Source organism: Amblyomma mixtum, chromosome 6 (assembly GCF_055824585.1).
Source record: "Amblyomma mixtum isolate Tamu chromosome 6, ASM5582458v1, whole genome shotgun sequence".
NCBI lineage: Eukaryota > Metazoa > Arthropoda > Arachnida > Ixodida > Ixodidae > Amblyomma > Amblyomma mixtum.
This window is the reverse complement of record NC_143017.1, coordinates 23,368,603-23,393,172: the sequence shown is the minus strand read 5'-3', so window position 1 is coordinate 23,393,172 and position 24,570 is coordinate 23,368,603. Positions and strand designations below refer to the sequence as shown.

General features: G+C 47.9%; 1 protein-coding gene across 1 annotated transcript; it reads left to right on the top strand.

Annotated features, from left to right (window-relative positions):
* The first annotated feature begins 852 nt into the window (after positions 1–852).
* Positions 853–2,352, top strand: LOC149338422 (uncharacterized). Its single transcript, XM_089550738.1, has 2 exons — positions 853–1,339; positions 1,399–2,352. Exons 1-2 carry the CDS (start codon positions 878–880, stop codon positions 2,350–2,352), a joined length of 1,416 nt encoding a protein of 471 aa, XP_089406864.1. The 5' UTR covers positions 853–877.
* The last annotated feature ends 22,218 nt before the right edge of the window (positions 2,353–24,570 follow it).

Below are 24,570 nucleotides of genomic sequence, written 5' to 3'. Positions count from 1 at the left end.
GTCAAGATGCGTCAGGCGTGCTGCACCTAGCTCACCAGAGTCGATGTAAAAGTCAAACTAATCCAGTGGCTCCATAGCTCGCGGGAACGTGACGTCACATGGTGGGGCCTACACGGATGACATAGAAGCTCGCACCGCCGCCACTGAAGTACGGCCATGGTATATGCGTCGCTGCCGACTGTTTTCAGCACAGCAATCCTTTCGTGAAGTCGTGAAATTTGGTTCTTATAGATGATAATTAAAAAATTCAGGGGGCACTTTGGCTCTCTAAAGTGCTACAAGCCGAAAGCCTTTCCTGGCGCACTGTTTGTCATTTACTGCGAGACTGTTTGTGCTGTACTAGTGCTTTGACTACACACTTTGACTACACATTACAACTACACACGTTTACTGCCTTCTTTGACTGCTTCTTTAGCACGACTCTCTCTCTGCTGCGATGAGTTCGGTTGTATCCACGTCTCTGTTCGCAGTAATGAGGTATATAATGTGGTCACCCACGGACGCCTCAAGCCTCCTGTCGGAACAGGCGACAACTATTCTATTAGTTGTCGTGTGCTCCAAAAAGGGGCGTAAGGCACCCGTGGGTGATCTCACTACTTCGAATCCGTGCACTCTGACGTCATAACTATTTCGACCAACCGAAAAGCCTGACACCTCTGCTTACAACTTTCTGTCGACAACGATGAGGCATTAGAGGCTTTAGCCTTTGAACTCCTTGTAGTTCGTACAGCTTAAATTGGCACCATTGATGACTAACACTTACAGGAACCCAACCCTCGCTGCCTCCTGGATCGCCCCATCACAGTCGACATCAACATCTTAAACTATAAAACCGCTGCATCCGTCAACGACACTTCGTGGGCTTGGTGGCTGTGCCATGGCAAAGACCACTAATCCGCTCTTCCTGACAATGCAGGTGCTTCTAACGATCATCGTCGCATTTCTGCCTGGCTTGACGACTGCGCAGTCGGGTTCGTCATCCCTACCGATTTATCTTGGCTGCGGCGGATTTGAGGCCGGCTGCGTCAACGTCACCGCTGCCGTCGACACGCCGCCACGGATCTGCCCAACCCTCGCTGCCTCCTGGATCGCCCCATCACAGTCGACATCATCATCTTCAACTATAAAACCGCTGCATCCGTCAACGACACTTCGTGGGCCTGGTGGCTGTGCCATGGCAAAGACCACTAATCCGCCCTTCCTGACAATGCAGGTGCTTCTAACGATCATCGTCGCATTTCTGCCTGGCTTGACGACTGCGCAGTCGGGTTCGTCATCCCTACCGATTTATCTTGGCTGCGGCGGATTTGAGGCCGGCTGCGTCAACGTCACCGCTGCCGTCGACACGCCGCCACGGATCTGCCCACCCTCGCTGCCTCCTGGATTGCCCCATCACAGTCGACATCATCATCTTCAACTGTAAAACCGCTGCATCCGTCAACGACACTTCGTGAGCTTGGTGGCTGTGCCATGACAAAGACCACTAATCCGCTCTTCCTGACAATGCAGGTTGGTGAACAGTACAGCCTGTTCGCAAAGAAAACTAGTAACTACTTCTTAGTGCAGCTACCAAGCCCACAGTGTCTGAGTGCTATCGTTGCCGATTTTGCCCGTTCTCTTCTGTTGTTGTTATCCGGTGATATTGAAACTAACCCCGGTCCTGATACTGCCGCCATTCTTGCCGAGCTGCAAAAAATTTCACCCAGTCAATCTCAACTCATCGCCGATGTGGGTGAACTAAAAAACCAACTACTAACGACATACCAAACCATCTCCAATCTGAACGAAAGAATGACTGATCTCGAGAACCACTACCAAACCCTAAAAACCTTACAAACAGACCTTGATACTGTCCGAACTAACGCCGCCCAGACAGCCAGCTTAGTCGCTGCACTAGAAACACGCCTAGACGACGCCGAAAATCGATCGCGGCGGAATAATCTAATATTTTATGGCCTTGAAGACACTAATGCGACCGAAACATATGCTGAGGCTGAAGAAATCATCATTCGCCACTGCCAGGATCGCCTTAACATATCAATCGACCCTAAAGAAATAGAACGCGCTCATCGCCTTGGACGCCACTCTGACGACCGCTGCCGCCCAATAATAACCAAATTCACGTCCTACAAAACAAAAGACAATATTCTCTCAAATGCCCGGAAACTAAAGAACACATCCTACAGCATCGGCGAAGACTACTCTCGTTCTGTCCAAACCGCGCGTAGCCACCTTGTAGCATTTGCCAAAGCAAAAAAAGCTAAATTTTCACTTCGCTACAAGACATTGCACATTGGTACTAAGCGTTACATCTACGATATCTCATCGCAGATGGTTAAAGAGATACCATAGCGGGCACCTCCCCCAAATGTAATCAATACCCGTCCCCGCACTTTACCAAGTAATCATCTTTCGTTCTCTGTAACCTACACTAGTATGCGCAGTCTAATGCCGAAACGAGAACGCGTGTCTAGCTTAGTCACATCATCTAACAGCAGTATACTGTTATTAACTGAAACCTGGCTTACTAATGATATCACTGATGCTGAAGTCATTGCCGATTTGCCGAATTTTTCTGTTTATCGGAAGGACCGCACAGATTCTCGAGGAGGTGGCGTGCTGATCGCTGCTGGACCAGAATTATCTTGTTCACCCATCCATCTCCCATCTAACTTAGAGATACTGTGGCTTTTGTGCCGCACTTCACCGCATTCAGTCATAATCGGCGTGTGTTATAGGCCTCCGCATACTAGCCCAAACTTTTCTCGTGAACTCAACAATATGCTAAACCAGCTCATGATATCTTATCCGAACGCGCATATTCTTCTGCTTGGTGATTTTAATTATCCAGGTATAAACTGGCTCAACCGTTCTCATTCACAGCCAATCAGTGCAGAATCAAGGGATTTTCTAGATGTTTGTTTGAACTTTAATCTTTACCAACTAGTAACCAGCCCAACACGCATCGCAGGTGATTCGAGCAACATTTTAGACTTAATACTAAGCTCTCATCCTGACAGCTTGTCATCCATTACATAATTAGAGCCCATTAGCGACCATAAAGTCATTCAAGCAGATTTTTCCTTCCGCACCGAGCGCCATGAAACACAAAAGAAAACAATCACCCTGTATGACAAGGGTAACTACAATGCCATTAATCATGAACTGAGCATTTTTCTCCCACTCTTCGAAGCCGGTTATAACCAGAGATCTATTAACGAGAATTGGCTAATATTTAAAGATAAACTTCATGAACTAACACAAAAATTTATCCCTAGAATAACTTTTCGTGAAAATCGCTCTAAACCCTGGTTTTCTAAGACACTAAAAAGACTGGAGAATAAAAAGAAGCGGCTTTTTCGCGCTGCCAAATTTAAAAGCAATTCCGAAGCGTGGGAGAAGTACTTTTCAGCCGAAAAAGAATACTTGACTTCCGTCACCAACGCTAAACACTCATTTTTTAACAGCGACCTACCGCGCATGCTATGCGATAACCCCAAAAAATTTTGGCGCATCATCAATCCCGCACCATCACACTCAGTCACTCTCACTCATGCATCCGGTATTCAAGCTTCCGACACAGAATGCGCTAACATCTTCAATACGGCGTTCTCGTCAGTTTTCACCCAGGAGCGCAACCCGCCTCCAAGGATACCTCCTACTAATGCCACCTCACCGATGGACGCAATAACTTTTTCTTCAACTGGCATCTCGTCTTTAATTGAGAAAATGAAACTTTCCTTGTCAGCCGGCATCGACGAGATAAGCACTAAACTACTAAAAAACACGAAATGTATCAGTGCAGTGTATCTTGAATTATTGTTTTCGCAATCACTCTCTACAGGTCTCATTCCGGAAAACTGGAAAGTTGGGAAGGTTGTTCCACTCTACAAATCAGGTGACAAAAATTCCCCTCTGAACTACCGTCCTATTTCTCTAACTAGCGTCCCCTGCAAGATCATGGAACATGTCATATACTCTCATGTAATGGACTTCTTAGACGCTAACAATTTCTTCCATCCATCCCAGCACGGTTTCCGCAAGGGGTATTCATGCGAAACACAACTAGCCATGTTCCTCAACGACTTACATGCTGACCTGGACGCTAACCTTCAAGTTGACGCCATCTTTCTGGATTACGCTAAAGCATTTGATAAAGTTCCACACCAACGTTTAATACAAAAGCTTTCTATTCTAAACCTTCATCATAACGTGCTAAACTGGATCAAGGCCTTCTTAAGAAATCGGTTTCAGTCAGTCATTGTCAATAACCAGTCTTCCAACCCTCTCCCTGTAACATCCGGCGTCCCACAAGGCTCTGTTCTTGCACCCCTATTGTTTTTAATATATATTAACGATCTCCCACAGTATGTATCCTGCCAAATTCGAATGTTCGCTGACGACTGCGTAATTTACCGCCAAGTAACAAACATAACTGATCAAGAAGCCCTCCAGCAGGACCTTAACCAAATTGAACAGTGGTGCGCAGATTGGCTTATGACCCTCAACCCTAGCAAATGCAAGCTTCTTTCCATCACCCGTCGCAAAAAGAGTCATGCCTTCCAATACAAAATCGCTAACGAGTCCGTAGAATCTGTATCATCTTTCAAATACTTAGGCGTCACATTATCTAATGACCTAACATGGAATGCACATGTTGCTAACGTGATATCATCGGCTAACAAAACTCTGGGATTTCTTAAACGTCACCATCGCCTCACCTCACATCACGTTAAATTGCTCGCCTACAAGTCACTCATTAGACCTAAACTTGAATATGCATCCGCCATATGGGACCCGCATCATATTAACCTCGTAAACGACCTAGAAGCCATTCAAAACCGCGCTACAGGGTTCATTCATTCTTCTTACTCCTACGACGTCAGTGTTTCAGCCTTAAAAACCAAATCAGCACTATCGCCTCTTTCCGTTCGTCGTCGCATAGCCACGCTATCACTGTACCACAAGTTCTTTTGCTCATCACTTAACCGTGCCCCTTATATCACGCCAGCATCATACATTTCCCACCGCACTAGCCACACGCTTCAAGTTTTTCGCCCACGTGCCCGAACTGTTACTTTTTCAGCCTCCTTCTTCCCACGTGCAGCTAAAGATTGGAACGGCCTTCCCCAGCATATCGTCGACATCACCTGTCCTTCATCATTTGCAAGCAATCTAAACAACATTTTTTGTTCATGATCACAAATAGCATTTGTCTTGTAACTTTTCTGCTAATCCCACCCCTTATGTAATACCCCGCGAGGGGTCTTTAAGGTAATAAAATGAAATGAAATGAAATGAAATGAAATGAAACGAGCATTTTTGAACCTTGTTCATGCAGCACCTCGTACAGCTATGCAGGTCTTAGAGGACGGGCGTGGTTGGGCGGGAGGAGGAAAACCGTACGGACCAATTTTGCTGGAAAAAGGTTCGAGGTAAAAATGTAGCCGCCTAATGCATTCTTGCATAAATAGTTATCAGGCACAAATAGAGATTACGCAATATTTGGGATTTCAGATTAAAAGGATCAGTTTTTGCCTTCACATGAAATCGCGCACACCCTTTAGTACTGGTAAATGTGGGGGATCGAATTTGATTAAGTTGTATATATTAACCACCACTGAAATAATGGAAGTTCACAGTAAAATTTCAATTAGTAGGTTAAATCTGCATTCAGTGTTCAGGTCAGGACTGGCAGAGGAAGGAAGGAAGGGAAAACTTTATTTACACTACTGATTTTTCCAGGGCTCCGCGCGGCCACTGCCGCCCGTTGAGCTCGCTGTACCAGACCTTGTTGGTCTTCGCAGCGGTCGCTGGACAGCAGAGTCTCCCACTGCTCCGCACTCGGGTTTTGTATTTTGGGGACCACGTCTATGTTTTGACAGGCCCATGTGATGTGGTATAGTGTAGGTTTTTCGTCGCACCAGGGACATTTGTTCGTATATATCGTAGGGTGCATTTTGTTTAGTATATGTAGGTTTGGAAAAGAGCCTGTTTGTAATTGTCTCCAAGTGACAGCTTCCTCTCTGCTGAGAGATTTGTGCGGTGGGGGATATCGCATTCTTCTGCCTCTATAGTTTTGTAGTATGGCCGAGTATTCCCTGGGTGCTGGCGCGAGTTCCGCGGTGTCGTCGGAAGCTCGGAAAGTAATGTATCCTCGAGCTATCCTGTCGGCCTCTCGGTTCCCTGCCACCCCCGTGTGCCCCGGTACCCACACAATTTTGTGTCGGATCTTGTCGTTTTGTTCTTCCCGGTTTTTAATTCTGTCGCTCGCTGCGAGGAGTATACGGAGCGCGTGACGCCCTATCCTGCCATTCATGTAATTTCTGCAGGCTGTTTGAGGGTCCGTGAGTATTGTTAATCACCGCCCGGTTCTATAGCCCTCCGCCACCACTAGAGCAACGGCTACTTCCTCGGACTCTGCAGCTGTGCAGCCTCGGAGAGACGCGCTGGTCATTTCGCGTAAAGACGAATCGACCACCGCCGCTACAGCGATTTTGGTATCTCCTCCTCTCCAAGACGCGTCTGTATACACGGTCGTGGCTTGAGGAGCGTATGTTTCCTCTATGAATTCGGCCCTCGCTTCTCCTCTGCCTCGATGGAGGTTGGGATCCATGTTTTTTGGTATTGGCGCTACCTTGAGGGTCTTGCGAAGCTCGTCGGGGATTGTTGCCGTCCTCGACATTTCTCGCATCTCCTCGCGGTATCCGAGCCTCTGCAGGAGCGCTCTTCCTGTCGTTGTTTGCAACAGCCTGAGTTTTTGCGACTCAAGCTGCGCCTCTCGTAGCTCCTCAAAGGAGGCGTTCTACTGCGCGACTACTGGGAAGCAGTACACTCCAGAGCTCGATCAACCTCTGAGCACCCCCTTCGCACCCATTTGACTGAGTGTCAAGGATTTTTCAAACTTCTGCATGAAGCTGCGGCTCCGAGTTGCATCTTTTGGTCTTCCTACCCGCTACAAGAATGCTGCAGCGCGCCAAATGACGGCAACGAATAGATGCCTGCTTTCTTCATCCGACGACATGGTCTTCAAGATTAGAGCTCACCGAGAACTTGTATGATAGGGCATAAATCAGAAGTGGCCCAGCCTTAATATGGTATTGTAACCTACTATCGACGTATTCATGTATTTATGCATGAAATGAGACAAGATAGAGTGCAATTAGTTCAGTTTGTGATAAAAAGTCGAGAACACAGGGTGTATAATGCCGAAAACCAAACAATTTTGCTCAGAAATATACAACACTCTTTGCGCTGAAAATTTCAGGGCTTATCTGGTGAATACAAAAAAAGGCACAATGTCTGCGTCTTTTTTGTGTTTTTGTGTTAGTTAGTCACCTGGCGGCGGCGTACTTGACGTAAAGTCAACGCGGCACCTAGCTACTTTTAAGCGGAGAGCACAGCAATGAGCGGGAGTATTGATCAAAATCCTATGCAAGGGGAACTTACCCTTTCGTTCCCCGAGTGATGGTGTCATCCTTAGGGAATAAGAAGGTACATGCGAGACTACTTTTAGTCTCAATGTGAACGCCGAAGCAGGTCTGCGAGTGTAATTCTCCTGCTGTTAGCCCGTCGCTATGAGATTTATCGTAAGCGGAATGCTTAAGATGATTATACATCTCCCTCAAGCCCGGGGGACGCGAAACAGCAGTGGATGCTTAATTCCATTCGCGTGGTTGTGCGAAAAGGTATTTACTAGTAACAGCCCTTTTCAGTATTCAGCAAAGAGAGCTATATAAAGAGAGCTGTATAAAGAGAAATCAATTGTTTGGCTTGAGCTAGCTGATGTGCAGACATAGCTAAAGGAATACAAAGGCGCAAGAAAACGTGGACGATAACATGCAATAAGCAGGACGGGTAGAGAGAGAAAGAGGAAGAGAGCAAGTGGGTCCGGAGATATGCTCGTGGAAATCAAGAATAATGGGCCATGATCAAAGCATGTGCTGCGAAGATAACAGACGTTCGTTAAGGCTAGCGGACCGAGTTCCAAGAGATGGCGAGCATAGCAGGGAGTGGCAGAAAGTCAGGTTGTCGGATGAGATTAGGATGTTACTGGGTATAAGGTGGCCCCAGCTGGCACTGGACCGGCTTGTTTGGAGAGGTATGCGAGTGGTTTTTTTTCCCGCAAGTGGCCGTAGTAAGGCAGATGATAACGGGCGCAGACGTTTTGTTCCCTATATTTGAACAATCGGTCTAAGATCTTCTAAAATTATTGCTTTTGAAATGTAATTCCAAAACGAAGAGAAAAATGACCTTGGTGCTTTGCAGTAGGCGGTAAGTCCATCAACCATTTCATCTGCCGCAAACAACAAATTGTATCCTCCGTCGGAAGTGTATAAATCTGGCAGCTCCTCTTTGAAAAGGTGCACGTAATGACCGTTACTAGGAATCCAGGAGAGCGGTAATATAGCGCCGCTAAGACTGCCAGCTTAAAGAGCTGCAATAGATGGAGAAAAGTCTTTTACAATAAATACTCGTAGAGAAATGATATTGAATTTTTCGCATGCTTTTGGTTCCTCAAAGCCTTCCTCACACTTTCAAGGTCTTGGCGTCTCTATGCCTCTCTGAAAACTTCTTCCCAAAAGCATTCTAAATCTAAACAATAGGAACCTATGTAAAAGTTCGAGAGTATTCAGCGCACTAAAATATCCTATATAGAGGAAAGGCTTTCCGTGTGCCCACTTTTTAAGCAAGTGGGATAACCTTGTCACACTGCCATAGAAACGATTAAAAGGCCAATCTAATAAAACATTTACTGAATGAGACGTAGCCGTATACACTATATGAATAACGGGCTTGCAAATAAAAGCTGAACGAGGAACCCAGGTGAGAAGGCGGCCATGTAGTCCCGGCACTCGCAGTAGTCTTTCTGTTGTGCATGCGATGCAAGGAGTCGGGAGCGGGCCAGTAGCATACGTGGTCATCACGGGCAGCGGCGTCTTGGGCATATCCAGAATGATGGGCGCAAGAGACAGACAACAGCTTTTCTAAGGTGACGCTGGCTCGTGGCCGTACACAAGGTAAATAGGCATGCAGCCAGTGGTATTACGGAGGAAGGAGTTGCACCACAACATCCAGCACATACTGTTCGCAACGTGACGTTGTCGGAACAGCCACACCCACTGAAGTTGTTTACATGCATTAAAATCACCGAAGTGGCGTTTCCACCTGTTCATATAGTGCTGAATACCTCGAAATGCGCCCGCGCTCGATTGCGTACAGTCTTCAGTGCGCTTGTGTAGAGCCATCGAACAGCGCCCTGCGGGACAAAGGAAGAGAAATTTCTAAGCATGTATAATTTTCTAGAGGTCATGGCTGCTGTGGAGCGAAGCAGCATAGACACACGATGTGCCATGTCAAATACAATGCACCAGCAATAGCTGAGTTCTGTGAAGATTTCAGTTATTTCCACAGCACAGCGCTCTAGAGAGCTGCGCTGACGACTTTACGAATAAACCGCAAACGTGAAATTCAGCGCATGACATCTGTTGTCAGCAAACCAGTGAGTGGCCAAGATAAGTCGTTAAAAAATCCCCCTAGCGTGTGGCGACCAGTCGACAGATTCCGGCCACTGTCAGTGTCAGCAAGACACTTTTCAGAGACTGCCAAATATTGAGCTGAAGCGAAACAAGAACGTTGGAGCCTAATTTGGCACGTGCTGCATCATCGAGTGCAGCCGCGTAAGTGGAAGAAATGGCCGAGAATTCTTTTGCCGTTCCTGAATACGCTGACTGCCAAAGTGTCAGATTGTACGCTTTGGTCGATAAAAATTGTCTTTTGACGGTGCCGCTACGGCATGGCATGCAGTCTGACTTACAAACCAGCGTAAAATCCAGCTATTCACAACATTCGTGTCTGCTATCGCGTGGCCGCCAGGCGGCACTGCCTGCGTGGAAGATAACCGGCTTTGTGCTTCCTTATTCAAATATTACATGAGTACCTAGAGCAACCGTTGTATGATATTTGAATATTCTGTTCATGGTGATCGAAATGTGTGCAGGTAGAGCTTTTGTGTTTTGCTCTAATCCGCATATTCCCTTGTTCTGGAAGCTCATCACATCACAATAGAAGGCTTTGTTTAATATCCTTGCTTTGGCAATAGGTAGTATTTCCATACTAAGCGCTAAACAGAAATGTCTTCAATAAGGATTCTTGTACTGAAAAGAATTACATGCCTTGTTCGGTTACATTCCTTGTTCGCCGCCGCGGTGGCTCAGTGGCTATGGTGCTCGGCTGCTGACCCAAAAGACGCGGGTTCGATCCCGGCCGCGGCGGCTAGAATTTCTTTGGAGGAGAAATTCTAGAGGCCCGTGTACTGTGCGATGTCAGTGCACGTTAAAGAACCCCAGGTGGTCGAAATTTCCGGAGCCCTTCACTACGGCGTCTCTCATAGCCTTAGTCGCTTTGGGACGTTAAACCCACAAAAAAAAAACATTCCTTGTTCTGCTTTAAAAGACGCTATTATCGAATTAAGATATGAAGCACTTTTTCATTTTCTGAAGTGTACAACAAAGCAAAAATTCAGAAGAAAGCTTTCACTTCTTATTAGTGGTTCTATATTTAGAATGGAGATGCAATATCTTTTCATTACCGCTGATTCGGAAAAAAAGATTTATTATTCGTTGACGTCAGGCGTTCACACGCGCACACTGCAAACAGAAAAAAACTCAGATAGGAGTAATCGGCTCATCGCGTAGCGCACTCCCTAAAGGGCGGTGAAGTTCTCATCAGAACAGGAATATCTGGCGTACTACGGCGTTTGAAGAGATAGTGTTGGAATGCTAGAAGGAGTAAAGTGCGAGCGCTCTCTAGACAAGAGTTTATTTTGGAGCATATGTTGCGCTTACAAAGGAGTTAGCATGGTAATTAATAAAAGTATTATGTACTCCTTTGCAGCTCACAATATATTTCATGTGTGTCCTTCAGTGCTGTTTTGTCTAGTCCCTGCGCCGTTCTCTTACCATGACTCTATATGTAGCACATTTCAGGCCTTTTCTTTTTGTGTAGTTTTACAGGAAACTTTTGGAACAATATGACTTACTATAAGGTTGCATTTGTGATGCCCAGACGAGTATATTTCACTTGATGAAGACGCCCATTTGAAATGCAATACTGCTATGGGAGCCTCAATTTAGAGCTTCGTGCTCCACAATAGGTGCATCAATAAAATTAGAGTGACTGATTTCAAGGAATGTTTGATTGGGTACAACACATTCGAGATAAGTATCCTGCAGCTTGCTTTCGATGCTTGCAGAGAACCAACGCCTTGGCCTCTGCGGTAAATAAGATTTGTGCGTTTACCCAAGCTGTCTTGGGGTGCTCAACTTGAAATACCCAAAAGGAATGAAAATGGAGGCGCCACACTTGCAGGCAAGAAGCGCACCTCGGAAAGCTTTGGTTTAAACATACATGCATGTAATGCTATCTCAAGTCACAAGGCGCGAAGTAAAAGCAGGGTCCTTCTGAGAGAAAGGCTAGAAAAAAAAATGAGCGCGTGCGTGGCTCCATTGACTCTGAATAATTATTAATGTCACTGAGATCCCAGCCCCATAGATGTCTATCTAGAGGGCCAGCAGATGCCAGAGAGCTACAAGACTAGGATCCTAGATTCCTGTGTCCAGAGCAACCTGAAAGCCTCCCACACCATCCAAACCCTATGGTTCGCCTTGGACATTTTGCGTATGATCCAGAGAATAACAAGAAGCCGCAAGGACTTGCGAGAAGACGCGCTTCACCTCGTCCAGGGCCTGGTGGTCAACAGAGTGGCCTAGGGCATGCTGTATCATCCCCCCCCCCCTCCCTAGTTAAGCACATGAGGCCAAGACCAAGTCGCGTTCATTATCAGAGGCGCATACGAAACTGAGCTGGGTCTCCCCTTCGCAACGGTGAACGAACAACTAGCTACTCTCATGATCCACACCTTCGCGAAGCTGCCGGACACGTTAATGGCTTATCAAAGGGTTAGAATGCGGAACACGGTGGCGGGCAGAGCAATCCTCTTCCGGGCAGGAACGGTGATGGAGCTCCCGCCCGATGTCAGCAGCAGGATGAGTGTGAACCCCATCCAGAAGAACATGAACCGTGAACTCCACAAAAGTCGGCCAAGGTTGGCGTTGACGGACACCGCCGACCATTAAAGGGCGACCCGTATGTAACGTAGTTAGACGTAGTGGCGCGCCACGAAAGGGGGCTCTTTGAGGTAGCCGCCGTGAACGGAAGAGACAACTCTTTGACCCTCCAGGCCTCCGTCAGGGCAGAGAGCCCAGCTGCTGGTGAAACCATAGCCCCCACTCGCAACAGACCTGCCGGAACTTTATCAACAGGCAGAGACTGCTGCCGGAAGCTCAGATCGTGGGCCCGGAGCGGGAAGAATGCCACCCGATGAACTGGACGCGGGCAGAGTGGATGAGGGAACGAACGCGAGTCATTAGAATTCTAGTCAAAATAAAGAGGAAAAGATGCGCTTGGTCAGGGCATGTAAAACAAAGGCAAGATAACCGCCGACCCTTAAGGGTAACGGATTGGATTCCAGGAGAACGCAATCGTAGCAGGGTCGTAAGAAAGTTAGGTTAATGTCTGATCGAGGTAAAGCTCTCCTTACCTGTTTGCTCCGCAGATGGAAGACGATGATGTGTAGTGCACTGCGCGAGAGTGTGTTGCAGGTTAACATTAGCCGTGACAAGCTGCGGCGTTTTTCCTTTTTCGAATCGTCAAACCACTCTTTTTTAGTAGCTGTGCTTATTAGCGTCTCAGTGCTCATTTCCCTTTCCTGTTCGCACCGACTGGGCACACTCGTGAGGGACCTTTATGGAGATTCCTTTAGAAAGTTGCTGACACCTTCAATTTCCTCACTGTGCGCTTTTCTTTGTACTACTTGTATAGCCTATAGAAGCCTATGTTGTATAGAAGGCAGATGACTGAGACACAGTGCATTTGTTCCCTCTACCGTTGTATCGGCAACCTTTTCTAGAGATTTTGACGCCAGTATTTTAAAACGTGCTAGGGGAATGTCAATTCCTTTTGCTGCAATAACACTCTTCTTTAAATTGTACACATCTATGCTGCCTCTGAAGGCATGGCTTCATGCTAAGCAGATGTTTGCGCCATGGGCGGTGAATTGCCGCTTGTACAGTTTACCAGAGACAAGTGACAATTGTTTCAGTGCAATGATGCTTCTGGGACATATTACCACGAACAATTAAGAAGGACATTGACATCACACCCTACAGAATCAGTTTTTTGCCTGTGGAGAAAAACTGTGTTGTGCCATATGATCTATTAATGTTGCCGGCACTATTTAGTCGCTGGAAGAGCCGCATGATGGACCGCGACGCCCAATCACCACGGTCGTCGAAATATTTGTTTCGTGAACAATGCGCTGTGGTGCGGTGGGTATATGCTACCCTGCAAGAGACGCCAAGCTGGCTCCCCTATCTGGATGCATGTGTGTGCCTCCCAGACTTTTGATGTTTTGGAAGGTGGGGTCATGCAGGGGTATGGTGACCTGGTGTGTTGTGGCGTAAGCATGCACAGATTTTTTTTGGCACCATTTCCATGCAATAAAAAAAATTGCGGCGATAGCCTAGCGCACTCGCTCAACCGCCCGCAAAGCTGATCTGTTCGCGTCCTCGCGGGTTCGACTCCCAGTCATGGATATTTTTGTTTCTTTCTATCTACGTGCGTACGTGTACGTTCAGAAAGATCACTCTTGGCGTGAAGACGCTAGTATGCGGCCGCGCTTTTCGGAGCGCCAGCGCGTCTGTCCCGGCCGCCGACGCGATGTGAAGTGACCGCCGAAGCGAAGCAATAGCTCCAGCTCCAGGTCCTTGTGCGCGTACGCCACTTATCTTCGGTGTGCGCCCGCGCAGAACGCTTGGGTGCTCCGAAGAGCGCGTCCGCACGCTCGTGTGTTCACCCGAATAGGGGATCAATCTGTGCGAACGTACGTAGGTGAAAAGATTCTTGGTCGGTGTTGGTGAGCGCGTGAGTGCTTTCGCACCGGGAGAGTTTGCTTTGAAAGCTTTTCTTGCTACCCCCATGAAAAATTTTATGCGTGATCAAATCGATTATCGCGAAGGAAGTGCTATAGCATCTTTCTTTAAGTCGCCAATTTTTTTGAATCCCGGTTCTATTTCAATTCTTATTCGATTGTCTTTAACTCACCAATATATTCCATTTCGATTCTACTCCAATTGTGGCTCGGTTTTAGTTCCGATCTATTCCAATTCACATTCTATTCTTATTCCACTTCTATTCGTAATCGATTTCTTTCAGATTTTTGCTAAGTCGCTGTCGCTTTACCTCTTCCTCCATTCCCTTTCATGTAAAGAGGGGGATTTCTGTCTCTCCGCTTGCCAACCATGAAAGGAGGACCTACTTTAAATTGGGCCAACAAAAATAAATGGAAATAATGCCCCAGCCTGCACCGACAAGCGGCACAACGGGATTGGCAGGCCTACAAAAAGAAATCCCCCTAAAACACCACCGACCACCTGCAACGGTTGGCCGGTGGCGCCTCCATTGCGTTCACTCAGACACCACTGCCGCCGCCGACACTGCTGACGCCGGGAAGTATTCAACTTCTTCGCCCTCCTACTGCTATCACACTAAAAGTTATCCATTAAACGAGATCATAACGCCAGTAGATTGAATATCTTGGTCTAGGTTTAGTGGAATGATAAAATAAATAAAATGCTAAATTCTTTTCTTGTTGTGACTTGTCAGCGGAATAGTGCAGTACATTGCGGGATAGGTTGAGGTCTGCTTTGGTAAAGGTCTCAGTTATTAGGCCTAAAGCTTGCCTATCCGCAATATTTACAACAAGAGTCAGCTCGTCATTAAATAGCTACAGCTTCTCTCGACCGCAGGGCGAATAGGCCAGGTCCATACACAAAATCGGATATTGTGACGCTGCTCTCGATGACAGGCGCTATCCGCTAATCGATTGGGCTCACACAGAGGAATGCAGAGCAAGCACACAAATAAACTGTATGAGTCAGGGGGAGACAGTGCATGAAAACTAGTGAGTGCACGCGCAATACTACATCACGATAAAAATAGGAGAAAATAACCGCACTTCACGAGTTTTTAATGCGAATGATATAGTGCTAGTTAACATGCAATCGCGAAGAAATAGAGAAATATTGGAGTGCATATTTTAGAGCTTTCGTTTTGTATGTTGTATGGGATCAGAGGTACGGAAGGTAGTCAGTGGAATATTCTAGACGCGCAGGTGGGCTCAAGATGTTTAACGTTGGTTCTTTGGGGGTGGCCTTGCTGAAACGGACGTCGAAGGCGCAGAATTGAGGGAATGTCTAAATATAGCTTCAGCTGCAAAAATGCTGCTAGATAGACGCCAATTTATGTTTAAAACAAGTCTAAGCGGCGTTTCTGTGTTGTGTCCCTCTACCAGAAAAAACGAGTGCTATTGCAAAAGTTGCCCATGCCCAGAGAAAGGATCGCAAGTTTTCATACACTTGCAACTTTCGGCGGCTTCGAATAATGACAGAGGCTTAGCTCTTAGAACCTTTACTTTCATAGACGTTTCAGTAACAACGAAGAGTGCCGCAGGGTTTGACGCAATCCTGCGTCGATCAATTTTATTATACCCAACAATTCTTGGCAAAACCATTTTTGATCATGAACCAGTATATGAACGCAGTTTTTGTTTAATTTCTCACGCGCCACTCAGCAACAGCAGCAGAAGAGGAATTGCAGTAGAAGAGGGCCAGGCTGAAGACGCGCGAAGTACGTTCGCCGTGTTTACCTCGGCAAACAACAAAATTAACGACGACGTTAGCTTGGCTGCCTGCTCCGTTTACCCCAGTAGCCCAGTATTCAACTCTAAATAAACCCATTCCATCCGTAACAATGTTTAGTGGACGTCGGCTCGGTAAGCCGTCCTGAATTCTCTTCTCCTTAATGGCAGCAGGCTCTTAGCTGCTTTGCTACCACTCCAACCGGAAGACAGCCTCATGCCCACTCAGGAGGTTCAGATGTAATCTCCTGGTCCACTCAGTGCTTTGCTGCCGTAGCGTGAACCCGGCTCGTTTACCGGCGAATCTGAGGACGACTTTGTAGACTGGCTGACTCACTACCAACGAGTCAGCAAGTACAGTCGCTGGAATTCGACTGTGGAGCTGAGTAATGTGTTCTTTCTCATCAAGACCACCATGCTGCAGGTCTGAGAACCATGAGGACGCCTGGACAACTTGGATCCGGTTTGTAGTCGAAATTACCAACTGCTTCCTGCAAAAAGAGTTCAGGCCCTAGGTGAGATGTGCACAAAATACATAAAGTGCTCCGGCTCCGCCTGCTTGTCCAGAGAAACATGAGTGACGATAAAAACGTGGGCCGCCTTCTAAAAGGAATTGCTGAAGATATTTACAGCTTTCGCATCACCAAAAAACTTTGCCTGTGCTGCGGACGTGATGCAGCATTTTCGTGAGTTTTGAGGCACTAAAGTCGCGGAGGATTTCGCCCAAATTTGGTCGGCTATCCAAGGTCACAAGTTTCGCCAGCGTCGTCCTTCCTGGATCTGAGGATATTGCCTCAGTGTTTCGGCGGCTCATGTGTGAGGAGTTGACCTCTCACCTGCAAGGGGTCACTCGCGATCACGCGTGCCGCCCATGCTTCCTGCTTCAACCACATATAGAGATGCCGATTACCTGGCTTCATACCACTTATGGCGAGCTGTGCAACAGTTACGGCGCAGGAAATAGGGCCCTCTTTTCGAACCCCGACAAAAACCGGGCGAATACCTACATAGTGACCTAGCAGAGTCCACGCCACCTGAAACGCCTTAACGTACACCTACAGGATATCCTCGTCGACGCGGCCTCCTATCTACTCTTACGACAACACAGAGACAACACAAAGACGACTGTGGTAAGTCTCCTGCCTCCGAGCGCGCATCACTACACCCTCCCTTCGAAACGGCCGTTCCTCTTCGTCCCGCCGCCATTTCATTTCGCTGCCACGGGGAAACTAGTTTGTGCGACTGATGGAGGTAAGGTCGCGGTACGGTCTGCTTCACCGATATCTCTTCCCATTCTGATGCTGAAGAACAAATTGGGGGTGTGTGTGAAGAATGTTAAAATTATTGCTTTGGTAGACACTGGTGCCACTGGGGTGCCTTGGGAAGAAAGTTATGTTTGCGTGAGACCGAACCACACTTTTTGCGGCTTTGGGGTGAAGCATTAGACCCTGTAAGTATTTGATCTGCCTCTGTAGCACTCGGTAGAGAAAGTTATAGGACAGAATTTATTTTGTTAGAAAGTGCTACGCATGGCGTAATCCTGGGCACTGACTTTTTGCGTGAGTGTGGAGCTACACTAGACATCCGAGAAGAACTCTAAAAGGGAAAGATGCACGCTGGTGGCGCTGTTCGTGTCGCATATGTTTCTCTTTTGTCCCAGTATTTCGCGCCGTTTTCTTTCTGACATATTACAGTTGGCGAAATCTATCTGCGGCGACACATGCTGTCTGCGTTAGTCGAAGATTCGCTCCAGAGTAGCGAATACTTGCTTTTCCTCACACAAGACGTGGTCTTCCCAGCTCAGACAGCAGCTTCAGACACCTTGCAAACTTCCGAAATTCGATTGGGGCTTTGCCAAATGTTGACTCGACCTGACATACCCAATGCGCACGTACGAGTGGGTCCTGAACCTTTCTGCGCAACAAGTGCTTTTTCCGCCTGGATTTAAATTCGAAAGATTGGATGACTACGCTAGCGACACGGTCTCTGCTGAATCGGAATGTCCCCGAACCGCATCTCAGACGTCGGACTATTCTGCTCAGTTCCAACAGATGATCTACAAGTCGCTCTCCTGTAGCGAGTGGCGCACATTGAAGGTCGTTCTCGGTCTTTATGCCCAAGTGTTCAACTTTACCCGGACCGGATATACTTCCTCTTTGACAGTCTCTAGCATGCAACATAAAATTAAGACAGGGAATGCCAGTCACCAGAAACCGTATCGAGTATCTGTGGCCTAGCGCAAAATCTTTCACGATCAGCTCCAAAAGGTGCTGCATAAAGGAGTCATCTGGAAGTCGTGCTGCCCGTGGGCCGCGCCCGTAATACTAATAAGGAACAAAGAAAATTGGCTATTTTGCGTCGATTATCTTCGCTTGAATGCGGTCACAAAGAAGGACTCTACCGATTCCCTCGCACTGAGGACGCGGTTAACTGTCTTTACTCGGTGTCATACTGGTAGTCCGTGGTTATCCGATATGGGTATTGGCAAATACTGGTGGAGCTATCAGGCCGAGAGAAAACCACCTTCGTTGTTCCCGACGGCCTCTTCGAATTCAGTGTAATTGCGTTCGGCTTGTGTAATATGCCTGCGACGTTGGACCGTTTCATGGATACGACCCTCCGTGGATTAAAATGGGGAATCTGCATATGCTTTTGAATGACCTTGTAATCTTTGGCAACACCTTTCAAGAGCACAATGAACGCCTCAGTATTGTTACAAACTGCATCAGCAAGGCAGGACTCATCTTAAATTCTAAGATGCGCCACTTCGGAGAGCGACCGGCTCTACTTCTGGGATTCCTCGTGTACAAGGACGGAATAGGACCCGATCCGCCGAAGCTTCCCGCAGTTCGGGATTTCGGAAGATCAGAAAATCTAAAATGCCTTCGGAATTTCCTAGGACTGTCGTCATATTTAGCCGCTTTATTCCTTGTACACCCCCTCATTTTTCTTCTGCACAAGGAATCGCAGTTCGCATGAACCACCGAATGTGATTCTCCTTTCAACCAGCTGGAATTTGCTCTTCCCACACGCCCCTTTTGCGCCACTTTGTGCGCCACTTTGAATCCTGACGCTGCCACCGAGATCCACACTGATACCAGTGGCGTCGGCCATGGGGCGGTGCTTATACACATACGCTGGCACCGAAGATGTTATTGCGTATGCCAGTCGCACATTAAGAGAGAGAGAAAAAACATTATTTACACAGGAATTCGGGGCACGCCCCAGGGTCGCCGCACGACCCCACTGCACTCAAGTGTTTATGTTCCTGAGGTCCATAACACTGGCAGCACGGCCGGTGGGGATGGTCTGCACGGCCGGGTCCTCCAAGCGCAGCAGGGTCTCCCAGTCCTCCAAGGTATTGAGGTTCTCTAGGTCCCGCGGGGGAGGGTCCGCCGGGCAGAGGGAAAGGATGTGGAGGGAAGAAGCGAAGGGTTCTGGGCATAGGGCACATGCGGGAGTGGGAAAGCATGGATGATAGTGGGCTAGGTTAAGGGGTGAGGGGGGAGTGTGTGTCTGTAGTCTGCGCCAGAGTGTTGCGTGTTTGTTATCTAGGGAGGGGTGGGGCGGGGGGTAGAGCTGGCGTGAGGCTCTGTATGCCTGGGTCAACTCACTGAATGTGTGCATGCGCTCCTTCGTGAATCATTGATCCGAGGCCACCTGAGCCCGGTTTAAAGAACCTCGGGCTAAAAGGTTGGCAGCCTCGTTTCCGTGATTCCCGGAGTGCGCAGGCACCCATATCAGCTCCACATGGCGGGGCAGGGGTGCATCGGGCGAGTCCAGTATGCCAAAAGCAGGGACATGAACTCGGCCTCGAGCAAAATTTAAAATCGCACTTATGGAGTCACTTAGTATATACCGGGCTTGCGTGCGAGTGATAGCTAGTGCAATTACGGCTTCCTCTGCAGCCTCTGGGGACGTGTCTGGAGGGAGAGGTAGTGTGAGGAGGGCGGATAAAGAGGAGTCCACCACAGCTGCTGTCGCTTCATCACCCGTGCAGGCAGCGTCCACCCATACGGCGTCCGGCTCGGGGCCGTGCGCTCGATGGAGTGCCTTCGCACGGGCTCTGCGGCGCTGCTCATGGTGGGACGGGTGCATATTCCTCGGGAGCGGCCTAATGAGAAGCTCCTGGTGAAGGGGTCGTGGGATGGCGAGGAGGGTTGGGTCGTTGGCCGGTATTCTGATGCCGAGGGAGTCCTGGATATACCGACCTGTGGATGTTTGTGTGAGCCTGATGTATTGGACCTGTCGGTGGGCCTCCACCAGTTCCCCGATCGTGTTGTGGAGGCCCAGGTCTAGTAATCTCGAAGTCCGAGAGAAACTACGCTGTAAACGAATTGGAATGTTTGGCTGGTATGTTTGCTGTCCACTAGTTCAGCCCATACCTGCATGGATGTCGGTTTCCGATCGTTACCGATGATCAGTCCTTATTTTCGCTCATAGGCGTGCGCGATCCCTCTGGTCGTTCGGCGCGTTTGGCTGTGCGCCTGCAGCAATACTACTTTTCTGTCGCCTACAACAGTGGTCGCCGCCACAGCCATGTCGACTCCTTGTCGCGCCATCCGTTGCCACCTACATCTATTGGGGAGGAGGACTTCGATGGGTGTTTGCCTTCTGTCTCCTCACCGTTCCTAAATAGAGGAAGGTTTTGGCGCGAGCAACGAAACGACTTCGCATTGAAACCTTTCCTTGCTGCCGCCGATACGAGATCACGGTCAAGACGGAATCCTCTACAAGGAGAACTACTCGATCGATGGTGTCTCAGTGCTTCTGGATCTCCGGGAAAATCTCCGCAGTGATGTTGTGCATGCCATGCACGACGACATCACGTCGGTAAACTTCTTCTAGTAACCAAGCCTGTAGAAGACAATTAAACAATACGTGATCTGCCGCGGTGGCTCAGTGGTTACGGCGCTCGGCTCCTGGCCCGATAGACGCGCGTGCGATCCGGACCGCGGCGGCTGCATTCCGATGGAAGCGAAATTCTAGAGGCCCGTGTACTGTGCGATGTCAGTGCACGTTAAAGAACCCCAGGTGGTCGAAATTTTCGGAGCCCTTCATTACGGCGTCCCTCATAGTCTGGGTCGCGTTGGGACGCTAAACACCAATAAACCAATAAACCAAACTAAACAATATGTGGCGCGCTGTGATCAATGTCGTCTAAAGCCTCACACAGCTCCTCTTGCAGCGCTCCTACAGCAGGACAAGCCACCACCCACGCCTTTCGAAAAAGTTGGCGTCTACCTTTTTGGCCCTTTACTATGTCTTCAGAAGGACGCCGTTGCGTTATAGCCTGTCTACTTTATTCGAAGCGATACGTGGTGGTGGTGTTGGAAAACGTTTATTTGCTCTATTTTACAATATTTTTTTTTTGCGGCTTCAGATGGACTCTTCCATCTTATTATCAGGGTAGGTTCCCCTAGTCCAGGGCTCCGCTTAGGGTAGCTGCCCTGTGTGCACGCCTTACTAGTCCTTGTTGGACTTTCAGGGTGTCGCTGAATAGCATCCTCTTCCACTGTTCCGCACTCGGGTTTTCAATTATGGATAGCTTGTCTATTTTCTGGCATGCCCATGCGGTATGGTATAATGTTGGTTTGTCTCCACACCATGGGCACTCGCTCTTGTACTGTGTGGGGTAGATTTTACTTAGGATGTTTAGGCCCGGGAATGTTCCCGTTTGTAACTGTCGCCATGCTACGGCGTCTTCTCTATTGAGTTGTTTGTGTGGGGGCGGGGTTTTCGTCTGATCCCTCTGTAGTAGTTAAGAATGTCTGTATAGCTTCGGGCTACCGGCTCGGGTTCCTCAGTGGTGTCCGGAATGTTGGATGCTCGGTTTGTTGGGTACCCTCGAGCTATCCTATTGGCCTCCTGATTTCCCGTAATGTCGGTATGTCCCGGCACCCAAACCATCGTGTGTTTGGCCTGGTTGTTTTCGGTTTTGCCACTTGAGCGGAGAATGCGGAGCGCGCTGTGGCTGATTCTGCCGTTTAGGTAGTTGCGGCATGCAGCTTGTGAGTCGGTGAGTATTGTCAAGGACCTGTTGGATCGGTATCCCTCCGCTGCCGCTAGAGCCAAGGCTGCCTCTTCGGCCTCGACTACCGTACAGTTCCGGATTGACTCGTCATACTCTTAGGAGCTCGGACTTCTCTGTCGAGCAGGCTAGTCCTCATGCGTAGAAGACTATATGTCAAGGCAAGAGGACTAGCCTGCTCGACAGAGAAGTCCGAGCTCCTAACAGTAGGACGAGGCAAGAAGAACAGCATGGTCCCCGAGGAATAAAACCTGAGGCTAAACGTTCGACTCGAGGGACAACTAATCCCGGAAAAAACACTCATCCGGATATTAGGAATGTGGATACAATCAAACCAAAGGTGCACCCACACCCTAACAATACTTAAAACAGCAACCAACCAAGTAGCTCGCATGAGAACAAGGATCTCGAGAAAAAGACACGGCATGAAAGAAGCAGACACGCTACAGCTGGTCAGAAGCCTGGTGGTAAGCAGAGTAACATATAGCCTCCCATACTACTACTGCACAAAATACGAAATGCAACAAGCGGACGCAATCCCGAGGAAAGCCCTCAAGACGGCGCTTCACTTACCACAATCAAAATCAACCGACAAACTACTGGCTCTGATGCTACACAAGTCTCGAAGAACTCCAAGAAGCCCAAATAATAGCACAAATCGAAAGACTAAAACTATCGGCAACAGGCAGAAGACTCCTGAGCAGATACGGCGGTGAAGCTACAATAAAGGGGACACAAAGCACGGAGACGATACCAGACGAATACAGAAACACCATCAAAGTAGCACCGATACCAAGGAATATGGACCCGAACCTACACATGGTGCGAAGAGAAGCAAGAGCAGATTACGTACAAAGAACACTGGCAACTAGAAACGACACTGTGTACGTAAACGCCGCTACATACACTGGTAACAGAAACCACAAGAAAAGCAAAGTGGCAACGATGATCAATTCGGACCTAAAAGAAATCACAAGCGATACGTGGAAACTGCAGTGGTTGTATCAGCGACGGCATGTGGTCTGTCATCTTTCCTGCTGCACTATATTATCCTTAGTCATGGTGCTCCTCATGTTATGATCAGCGACTGCGGCAGGTAGTTTACTTCTTACGTCGTAAAAGAGCTGCTTCGAATGTGGGGCTCAAGCTGCCTCCCTCCACTCCTTACGACCTCCCAGACTAATGGTCTTACAGACCGCGCGAACCGCACGCTAAGAACTTTCCCCCTCCGCACACAAGCCTGACCAAAGAATTAAAGGTCACTTGGCATTGCCTACAGACGAAATTTATAAGTAGCCCATCACTTCTCGCGCACATTAATCCTGATAAATCCATGCCAATTTGAAGAAACTACGGCCAACGAGGCAACTACGTTCACATTTTATGCGATTGGAAAATAGAGCCACATCCGGTTGACCTAGTTACCGATCCTTGCCTCGACCGGTTGGTGACCATGCTGGTTAGCCCTGACCCAGAACCCAAATTCTGGCTGTGGAGTGGGCTGACAAAGTTGTCGAGGGCAATGTACGCGACGTCACATAAACGCGCCAAGCTCTCTCCGACGAATAATATGTTTTACAATCACTGCGTCAGCGTACTGTAGCTGTGCATACGCACTTCGACGGAAAGAAGCGTACGCTCTTGTAATCCCTAGTGAGAGACCGACGCCGCATATTTTAAAAAAAAAAGTCAGAACATTTTCCCGGAACGCGGAAAGTACGCGCCATGATCTACGATAAGAGGCAGGAATACCACCGACACCTAAACCAGAAATTTAGACGGAGCCTTTATTGAGCAAAGCCGAAAAAGAAGGAAAATCAGCGAACTAGCGTTGTTCAAAGCAGACTTCTTTTTTTTCTTTTTTGCAACATTGTACAGCCCGTCAAACTGAGCCGCGGCTGCTTACTTGGGAACAGTTAATGTGCGCGTTTCGTTCGTCTACAGCCCGGCTGGGAGCGGTGTAGTATGGTAGCGCATGAGCGCAGTTACGTGGTAATTTTTCACATTTCGTGATTTTACGTTAATAGAGAAATTTAATTCGGTTTTTTCTTGACCACCCCTAAAACTTAAGCGAACGCACTAATGTTTTAGGCGCGGTTAAGAAAAAACCAACCCAACTTTCTCTACCTACACAAATCCTGTTAATAGGAAAAAATACCCCTTAGCTGCGAAAAAGGCGCAACGCACTAATGTGCCTCTTTTTTCACTCTCGTCTTCCTCCCATACCTTACGGCCCAATTCAGGTGTCCACCGAGATACGTGATTTCCTTTCCTCAACAACCAATTTAACTTAATTTTTAACGCACTAAACTAAATAATAAAAACTTTGCACAATTCATCATAGGTTATTAGGTACTTAAGCGGAGTATTAAAATACCCTCAGGAGCGTTACATGACTTCACACGTGTTGTTGGTTACACCCGTCTGCAAATTCCCGCTTCCTTTTAAATATTTTGTTCAAGTTACCAGAAACACTCTCTATATGAGGGCTGTTTCATAAGTCAGACAAAAAATTGCCGACGATTACATCACTGCCCAATGCAAAATTTCAGCGCAGCTCATCAGCTGTTCCTGCTTTTCGATAGATTGAGGCAAAGAATTCGAGCAAGAAATGTATGAACAATTGAAGACAACTTGCTATTCTTCACAGATAATCCTTCTTCAAGAAACACTCCACTAACAGTGTTTGATTGTCAAGAAGGAAGCTTTGTGGTCGGAGAAATAGATGGATATATCCTCGACTTGCTGCACCAATGCCTGGTTCTCAAAGACGTGGTCTGTG